Source organism: Ylistrum balloti, unplaced genomic scaffold (genome assembly GCF_031769215.1).
Source record: "Ylistrum balloti isolate Yb309-2 unplaced genomic scaffold, AGI_CSIRO_Ybal_v1 Utg370754, whole genome shotgun sequence".
Classification (NCBI taxonomy): domain Eukaryota; kingdom Metazoa; phylum Mollusca; class Bivalvia; order Pectinida; family Pectinidae; genus Ylistrum; species Ylistrum balloti.
In genome coordinates, this window is record NW_026782443.1 from 331,521 (window position 1) to 342,163 (window position 10,643).

Consider the following 10,643-nt stretch of genomic DNA (forward strand, 5'->3'; position numbering starts at 1 on the left):
TCAAGGTTTTGATTTTTTAAAGATGTGATAATGTTGCGGTTTGGCTTCTAAAGATTGTTTTCCTTTTTTATCGACTGTGTCGTTGTGGTTCATGTGAATCTGAAGTCTTGGTTCATCATTCCATTGACTTTTATGTGCAGTATTAAGTTTGACAATTTGGACGTTGGTGTTGTTTTGAAGTGACATGGATTGATACTCTCCCCTCTGTTTCTGTAATTGCTGCGCATGATTTACGAATTGTATCTGGCTAATATTCAAATTCTTGTTGTGTTGCTTACGCAAGTTATTCTGTCTAAAGTTTCTCCATCCCGTGAGAAAACGCTTTTTGGTCTCTGGAGATTTCATGTTTACTAATAACAGTTTATTAGCTCCTGCAATCGTACCATGACCTTGATTCGCTTCATTTTGAATGCTTCGATCCATATTTCTAAATAGCATCCGTGCCTCCTCTCGCTCATTAAGTGCCGAATGGGAGGCATTATTCTTTTCTTGTGTCTGTGCGTTTTGTACAGGATTTTGGAGCTCCGATTGTGTATTCTGGCGTTCAATTCTATTAATAACTTGTGCTCGTTGTGGTTCATAGGGGTGTTGCTGGGATTCCTGTAGTGCGGTGGTAGTTTTTACATCTTGTTTTTGTTGTTGCTTAGCTGCAATTTGTTTATATACTTGATTATGACTTTCTCGTGGCGGCTCAGCGAACTGGACGGATTTCTGGTTTTCCAGTAGTATATTTGCAGGTTGGAAGGAATTCCGTCTTTCTTGCTTGTGCATGTGGTCATCTGGTCCTTTACTTTGATTTCTGGTGACATGATGGTGTATGTGATAGGAATTGTCTTTTGTTTGGTTTGTGGTGCTACTTGAATATTTCATCAATTGTGGTATTACCACTGGCTTCGCAGAATTTACAGGGAATAGTTTTCTTATGACCAAAGCCACGTTTCCCATGGTAACATGAGATGTATTAAGATAACGAAATTCCTGTTTAAGTTTATGTATCAATGCATCATCAAGTGTTGATTTCTTCAGTAAGTATTTGGCTTTCTCCATCAACAATTCCTCTACTGCAGAGTCTAAGGCATCATCACGTGACACATTGCCGCTTCCTTTTGTCCAGGGTTGATATGCCCAGTCGTCTTGGTTAATATCGGCCAGTATGTATGTATACAGGCGTCTCTCTACTGTCTGCAATACCTCATACTTAATTGTATTCAATCCGTCTTCTTTCCATCGCTCAAGACTTATTCCAAGCAAGCTAAATCTACAAACAAGTGCAAATTTTCTTTTAAAAAAAAAAACGTTTAAAATATCTAAATGTTAATCTTATTCTCAATGAAATGGTTCAATAAAGGTTTTTTTTATTATTATTTTAAGCGTAACTAAATGGCATTTTTAAAAAAACGTTTTGCTACAGTTACCTTTTTTCGTTTAAGTTTGGGTCCGAATGATGATTGAGCATGCGATAGGAGCTAACGTCCGGTGTATAGCGCGTGATAGACACTCCCAAATTCCGGATTCTGGTAAAATAAAGAAAAAACTTAGGCAAAACAGATAAAAAAAGTCTTCGTGTTGAGGTACGATCAGGATCAGGTAAGATTAAACTGTTATACATGTAATGAACATTTATTAATATCCTTTTGCATATGATATCAAAATTGTATGAAAATACAAGAGGCACGCTTGCTACAGAAGAGTAATGAAATAACCTTACCTGTTATATATATCATCATCCTCCCCACCCCATCCAAAGAATTTGTTTGAATAGCCATTCACCGTTTCAAAATGTTCCTTTGTCATTGCAGTTACACCACCAAAGATGCTCATATATGGTAATCTGGTAAAAAAAAAACTGATTTTGCAGGTGAAGTTTAAGTCTTTATCAGTTTTTGTTGCTATCAGGACAAGTAACCAAAATTTGGTAAAGCACACCAACCTTTAATAGCTAGTGTTTGGCTTTGTTTGAAATAGTTTAATTTCCTATCAAAATCTTAGGTCATTTAAATGTAACAGAGCTTCATGTTAAAAAGCTTTCATAGAAAAAAGTACAATGCTGTGAAGAAAATCCTATCGCCTACAATGTCAAATTATTGTTAATTTATCATGGTTAATGGAATTGTGTATAATGTACAATGTATAATAAAGGTTATTTCTACAATGATTTTGAGCAATTTATAACAGAGGCTGACACGTGATCGTGGTGATGTGTAGGGTATTCAAGCGTAAGGATACGCCCATCTGTATAGTTTTGAATAGTAAGGATACGCCCATCTGTAAAGTTTTGAATAGTAAGCATACGCCCATTTCTAAAGTTTTGAATCGTCAGGATACGCCCATCTGTAAAGTTTTGAATCGTTAGCTACTCCTCATTAGTTGTAATATTACAAGCATGAATTTGAATTTAACTTTGACTTCCGATTTATATTTGCTACAGCGAAGTCGTAATAATCTTTCAACTTTCGGACTTATGAGAGATGAAGGAAGATAAATAATTCAAGAAAATCACGTTCGAAATTATTTTAAATGCTTTCTGTGCTTCTTGGTTTCACTAGAACTTTTGATTTTATATAGTCGGATATAATTTTGAGAGTGCAAGTTTACTTTCTGGAACACCTGATCAATCGATGATCTCGGTGTTATGTTTTCTTCATATTTCACCTTCGTTTCATTGATATCTTGTTTGAATTGCAATATTGCCGATTTGTTTTTAAATCGACTCTGTACAAGGATATGCTATACTTTGTCGTACTCACTGATAGTTGAATTTGTCAACAGCTACGGACATGTGTCTGGGATTCTCGGGGCAGGAGTACATGTTATTATCGTTTTCCGGAATTAAGTCCACGTCATGGAAGATAAGACACTGGTAACCGTATTTCTTTGTCGCCTCCAGGAATCCAATATTCATGCATAACGCCCTGTTGAAGTCAACATTTGGGGCCTGTTGTTTTTTAAAAAAAGAAGACAAAAAGGCATATAATAAAGTCAACGCACAAAAAAATGAAAAAGAGAATGTATTACTTTCTTTTATTATTTCAACCTTCAAATTTAGGACGTTCAGAGTTTTGTTTTCAGTTGCATTATCCACCAGAATGAAACTGATGATGTCAGGTTGATACTCGTGAAAATTATTATCTTTGATAACGTGGAATAAAGGAAAACTTGGGTTAGAGAAGGGTATGTGAATTTTTTAGTAGAATACTTTCGGATGTTGTTGGATAATGAGGTTCCCATTTCAGATTATGTTTATATATATATTATATACATATTGTATGGATATGCTTAATGTTGTCGTAATATCCTGCTGGAATAGCGTACGTCAGAATGATAACAAATTATGTGTTGAGTTTAAATTTGAGTGGGATGTGCGTATTTTATGTTCAATTGAGACTTCCATTTATAAGTGATGTCAGATAATTGCTTCCTCTTTGTATTTCAGAATGTTTTATTTTTAGAACAGTTTGCGAGGTTTCAGTCGGAGAAGAGTATGAAATTAAAAATTATGGTTCATCTAGTGCAGTTTGATGACTGAATATGTTGCACGATTAACAATACTGACACATGAGAAAGAAGAAACTGTCAAAGTAATCATAAGTTCTGTATAATAGTGGATTGAATAGTCTTGATTGTCTGAGGGAATAGATGTTCCTTGTTAAGATTGCTAACAAAAGGATTTTAGACATCTAGTAAGTACTAAGGTGACGGTCCATACAATATTTTGTATATTGTTATGTGTTTATGTTTATTTCTTCTGACAGAGTTTCCGAGCCAAGTTCTTTATAAAGTTTATTGTAGGATGTTCCAGATCGAAGTCTTGTTATTAATCCTGCTATTTCTACTAATTGAATAAATTCTTCTGACTGGTTATTGCATATATCCCATATTTTGTCTGCATATTCTAAAATTGCCCTAATAAATGCTGTGTAAGTTTTAATTCATTATTTACGTTTAACTTTAATCCTAATATAACGAAGATTGTCTAACCCATAGTTAACATTTCCCTGTATATTAAGAATGTGCGGTTTCCAAGTTGCATCATGCTTGAATGTAAGTTCTAGGTGTTTGTGTAGTGTTGTGTCAGTGATTTAGTTGTTTTAGGAAGTTAATTGGGGTTAAATTTGTTATTTTCTCTAAAACATATTACTGATTTGATTTTTCATGGTTAAACTTGATGTGTCAAATACTCGACCTTTCACTAATGTTGGAGAGATAAGATGATAGAGCCTGTGCTGTGTTATCATCTATAATTACGTAAAGGGAGGTGTCACAAAATATAAATCTGAGCTCCTTACCCCTGTACGTGTTATCAACAGTGTCATTATATGTAAATAGAAGGTGATGAACAGTAGAATCACCGGCCTGGTGTTTGGTTAAGATAGATAGTTTTACAGTTAGTTAGAAACATTTCCCCCATTGCTTTACTGAGACATTAGGTTATAGAGATTGGTCTATAATTAAAAACACTATTTGATGAACCATTTATATATGTCATATATGTTGGAGTGTCTCCAACTATTAGGTTTTACTCCAGATTCTAGGTTTTATTTATTAGGTTAGCGACTGAGAGGTGATATCAGTGAGTTTGGAGTTTTGGAACAATACCATCAGGACCAGGCGGTTTGTTTATATCAAGAATATATACAGCTACATATTGTTCAGTAATATGAATGTTAGCGAGTGTGTATGGGCTGACTGAGGTAACTCAAGGTCGGGTGAAGATGTAGAGATATTAGTAAAATGATAGTTAAGGATTTCTGCTTTGTCAAGAGGATGGTGGTTGAGTCAGATTCAAGAGATGGAATAGAAGAGGATTTATTGATGAAGTTAGTAATAGATTTTGTTATCTTCCACCACTTGTCAGGAGGGATCTTACTTTCATTTGGACAGTTTTCAAGATTTTTAATATAATTTCCTTTTGCCTCACGGATCGAGTCAATTGTTTCATTCCTTAACATGCGAAATCTTTTCCAGCAAAAATGATAACTTGTTTGCTTGGCCTTTCTATGAATTATTTTACGCCGTCTTAACAGACCTGGTACCTCACGAGTGGACATCGTATGGGATGTGTATCTCCACGAAAGTCTTCAGGCGCATACAAGGGGAAAACGAGGTGAAAGCACACGACGCTGTGTTGTTACTGATACAAGGATACCAACGAACTGGCCAGGTTTTCTTCGGAATGATGAAAATAGGAAACAACTGTTTAGGTTTCTAGCCCAAAGTTGAACTGGATGCAATTCACAAGGCAAAGTCATTATATCTACCACCGAACTAAGTGTCATCTCTTCTGTCAAGGATATGGACAATCAGGGCCTTGAACCATGTTCACAGGAGGAGGCTGCTACGCGAGTTCTCTTGCACGCCAGGCATGCTGCCCTATGTGGACATGAAAAAGTCATGATTCGTAGTGTTGATACAGATGTGGCATTGCAACATCTTGTTTCTACTCGACCGGCCTTCAGGAATTGTGGCTGGCCTTTGGAACTGGACAGAAATTCAGATGGATTGCAATACATGAAATCGCAGCTGATCTTGGTCCAGCTAAATCCACAGGATTGTGTTTCTTCCATGCATTTACTGGATGTGACAATGTGTCCTTCTTTTTAAACCGTGGAAAGAAATCTGCGTGGCAAACGTGGGAGAGTTACCCTGAAGTAACGGATACGTTCGTGAAACTGTCAACACAACCCCAAGAGGTTACACAGGATCTCATTGCAGGGCTTGAGCGTTTCGTGGTTTTGTTGTACGACCAGACAAGTGCTTTGGAAGGGGTAGATGAGGCTAGGATGTACTTGTTCACAAAACGATGTCGAGAAATAGAAAACATACCACCAACTTCAGCTGCCTTAAAGGAACACATTCAACGGGCTGCTTATCAAGCAGGGTACATCTGGGGACATGCATTGACCACCGATCCAACAGTCCTTCCCCCTCAGACTGGGGCTGGAAGATGCAGGATGGCCGATGGACTCCTGTATGGACAAGATTGGAAGAAGCTGCCAAAGCCTGCTACGAGTTGTTGTGTTGCCACTGCAAAATGGCTTGTAAAAGAAACTGCAAATGTTTCAAAGCCAACTTAAAGTGCACAGCACTTTGCGGTTGTGACGGTCAGTGTTAGTCCCAACTCTTCCTTGTGATTATTTTATTTTCAACAGTCTATAAAATATGGCAAAAATCGGTTACAGTGGCAGCCATCTTGCAATCCAAGATGGCGGACACAACAGGAAGTCACGAGTAGTTTCATATGATTCTCTGACCATGAAAACATGGAGGTAGCCATTGAAAATAATTGTGTATTTGCCTTAACAACGGAGTTATTGAGGAATACATACACCAGTTTGCCGCCATATTGATTTTCAAGATAGCCGCCACCAGGGGGCGTTTCTGAAGTGGGTCCTAATCGAAAATGACTTGCATTGGGATGCACTACCCACAAAAAAGTTTCATGCTTTCTCCACAAAGTGAAGTATTGTCTCTCTTAACCGCGGGACTAATTCCTTTTTTGTACATTAGCTTTGCCGGTTTACGCCAGGCTATTTCTTCTAGTGCATAGCATTTGTTCGTCTGTTGTACCATGTGTTGTGCTGTTAATGCTTCTGGCGAATAAAACCTCAATTAAGAAGAACATCGTTGTTTTTATTAAGTATTGGGCAACTTTACCAACTTCTTAACGAGCACTGCAGGAAGATCATTTAAATAAGTAAGGAACTCTGAGCATGAACTGAAGAATGATGGTGATATTAAGTATTTTAAATTAAGTTTATACTGTTAGTAAAGGAAGTGGCACTTCTATGTGGGGTATTTGTGATGTTAAATTTGACTATAAATTGGTATTTCAGTTCAGCGAAATGAGCACTAACTGTTGTGTGCATGTTTCGTAATATATATATGTGTACACAATGTTTCTAAAAACGAAACCTTTCACATTTTATTTTGGTTTTCTAGTATGTCCGTGAATAGAATTTCGTAAAGCATAACCAGTTAAAAATTTGTAATGTTTGTTTGATTGTATTCCTCATGTTGTCCTTCATTAGAAATTGTACATGAAGCAAACTTTCAATAAAAAGGAATTAGGTAAAGTATTATCAAATGATGTTGTCATCCTAAAACTCGTCATTGAGACACGGGATGCCACTCTAAGATAACATTCTTAGCTGTGCTATGAAATTTTCAGCACGTCATTTGGTGATTAACTGTTTTTCTTCTATATGTCTCACGACCATAATGCACGATACTTACCAATTCGATGACAAATATTCTATAATCAAGCTGCTGCCTCTGAAGCAAGGCATGGAGATTATTCAACAATATCCGAAGATGTCTCTTTCGGTTGCGATAAGGAATGATGATAGCCACTTTGTGACGAGATCTGCAAGACGATGGTCTGTACACTCCTCCTTTCTTAACTAAGGGCAGTTTTCTTTCCAACGTGTCCTCGTCATACTCTGTCACATCTACATTAATGCTTCCCCCTAAATAGTAAACTTAATGGTTGATAACAATTACCAATTCTAGCATATTTAAATGAGTTCCCGATATATATAAATTATCCACATGTTTATTTTTATAATACGTTGTACAGCAGTAGCCACGTTCACAAAGATGTATTTCATTCGAATAAGAAATTAGCTGACAAGAACGGAATCAAAAAGACAAGAAACGATGAGAAAAGATAATTATAAAATATAGCAAATTATGGGTCTTAAGAATTCAATAATCTAAAGACAGGGTTTATCACTTTAGATAAAACAGGGAATATCCTACCTAAGTCATGGAAAATATGACAGAAAGATATTATTACATGCACCTATTCAATACACTACATGTAGTGAGAGTGAGAACAGTTAGGATGGCAATACATTGGGACGACAATATAAAGGTTAAATGAATTATTCTAGCCAGAGATATATTAAAATGCTGATAGCAAATAGATTCAAAACTTGAGTGTATTAAAGAAAACCAAACACTCAAGGGATAAATGAGATATATATATTTATATCGAAAATGTGGTGAATTCTCCGTGCCCATTAAATACAGAAAAAAGTTGAAACACTGGAAAACACATGATGTAAAACAAAAGCGCTTTCCTTTCTTCTTCAGATGTTTTACATATTTACATAGATACGGATTGTGACGTCATGAATACCGTTCAATAATGACGTCATATTGACACGGGCGATAATAAAGCTGTGATAATTTTAGGTAAGACTTTTTAGTTAAGGACGAAAAGCTATTATAAAATGTTTTTCTTTATCTTTTCTTGCAATGTAAAACATTCATGGACAAGATCAAACATTAAAAAAATCATGACCCTTAAATATTTCGCAAAAAATTGGTAAAATTTAGTCAATAATTAATAATGTAATTTATATTTATGCGTAAACAGATATTGATATAAAATTTACTTAGATAAGGTGGAACGATAGGACATCTTGATATCATGGTTCTCTTCTGTGATATGATGCACAATGCCACCAGCATCTGATGTCGTTTTGAGCAGGCGAGTCTGATTCGACAAGGTCCTGTTGATGTAGGGAACAGTATAGGAACGTGCTTCCACTAAGTAAAGTTTAGTAGTCTCTACATTATATCGTTCATTCCTGGTATATAAACTCGAGGTTTTAAACACAACGACACCACAGAGCAGTGTGAACTGCGCCAATGTGACCACGAAAAAGAGATTCCGGGGAGATATGATTTCTCGAACATCACTGACACAGATTGCGTTGTGTGCGATCGTCGACATGGTTGACTCAAATGTACAACCCAGATCTACATCTTAGTTGTGGTTTATCGGTTCATATACTGCCATTGCAGAGGTAGGATCTGCGAATAGAAAATACAGACATTAACAGTCTTTTCAAAATCTGTTTAATCGACAAATAAAAATTTCAAAAGTGATAGCTGCTGCAACTCTCAATAAGAGCATGTGTATAATTATTTTTTGCAGAATTAGTGAGGACGGCTTAAATCTAGTGAAGATCGTATTAATTTCGAATAGACAAAAACAATTTAAATCATGAACGTAATTGTCCTCAAATCAATAATGGAAAGCGAACAACTTTTGTTTAACCGTATGTCGTATTACATCAGGGGAAAATATCAGCTGAAGGAAATCATGTTCGACAAAATTGAAAATAAAATTAATTTAGAATTGATTGTATTGTACAATGAAGGTAATATAGAATTGATTGTATTGTACGATGAAAGTAATACAGCAAAGATTGTATTGTACAATGAATGTAATATAGAATTGATTGTATTGTACAATGAAGGTAATATAGAATTGATTTTATTGTACAATGAAGGTAATATAGAATTGATTGTATTGTACGATGAAGGTAATATAGAATTGATTGTATTGTACAATGAGTACAATGAAGGTAATATAGAATTGATTGTATTGTACAATGAAGGTAATATTATCTGTGATACAGATCTGGACTGTAATACTTATCATTTTTGTACTACTGACTTCCAAATTATGGTATGACTGTATTGTTGTCGACCTGCTATCACCCACAATATTTCATCTGAGTCTCCAAATCAACCTTGAACTTTGAAAAGTATTATGAGATTTATAATCACTAGTTTTGTGTCGATGACATCTTTAAATTTATGTGTCACTAATTGGAATGGGGAAACCCCGTTTAATGGGTACACGAGCTGGACCGTCAATTGCATAGGTACAATTATGTCATTTATGCTCGTCTCCTTAGTATATTTCTTCACTACGACCACGTGTCGAAGTATTGTCAGCTATATTATCTTGTTTCCTTTGTGATTTACGTAGCTTTATCTACTCTGGTTATGAGATATGTCTTAGCTTGTAAATCTAGAACCGTTATATTTGTTACTGCACGTTACGTGATACAAAGTGTGAGAAAACTGAAAGGCTAAGGAGATCTTTTACTTTTGGGTTGTGAACTAAAGGAAATGAGCTTTAATCCATATCAAAAGTCACAGGGATCAAATAAGTTAAAACGCCAAACGACGTTTTCTGTGTAAACCAAAGGTTTGGAAATCGTTTCTGGCGATATGTGTCGGTGAAGGAAGCTAAACATTATAAGGACCTTCTCTGTATAAGCACTCAAATTACTAGATTGGCCTCAAGGCGATTGATTTTTATAAATAAAAATTACCTTGACACATATTTAAAGTCATAGGGATCAAATTGGTTGTCATATTCGTAAGGCTTGAGTGATGCCAGTGATATTTAAATGGATTAAAATAATTGCATTTAGACCCACTTTTAAGTCCAAAGACCTGACATTTGAATGAATGTTGAGAAAATGAATACTTGTTGGGCGATGCAGTCTACTGAGCTTGCCGTTTTCTACTGGCGTATTTCGTTCGATCAACGCTTTATATAGGGAAGTTAATTATTGATTGAAGTCAGTAACCGTGGTGAGTTGTATGGTTGTGTTCACTTAACATGGTATCAAATGCAGCACTTATTGCTCTTGTAAGTCAAAACTGCAAAAATTATCTCAATACATTTGAAAAGAGTAAAACTGACCATTTACGTTATCGATATTAAAACAATCCTTTTGACAGCAGAATCAATTTTGCACGCAATATGATATAGAGGCGAGACTAAGTCAGTTTGCTAGTAGTGTTTCTGTGTGTAACATATTTGCTAGTACTTC

The 10,643-nt window shown here is 35.7% G+C and overlaps 1 protein-coding gene across 1 annotated transcript; it reads right to left on the reverse strand.

Moving 5' to 3' along the window:
* Positions 1–10,179, reverse strand: LOC132558087 (uncharacterized). Its single transcript, XM_060222612.1, has 6 exons — positions 10,137–10,179; positions 7,234–7,466; positions 2,748–2,935; positions 1,709–1,831; positions 1,416–1,514; positions 1–1,258 (listed from the first exon to the last, which is right to left on the reverse strand). Exons 1-6 carry the CDS (start codon positions 10,177–10,179, stop codon positions 1–3), a joined length of 1,944 nt encoding a protein of 647 aa, XP_060078595.1.
* Between the last annotated feature and the right edge of the window lie 464 nt (positions 10,180–10,643).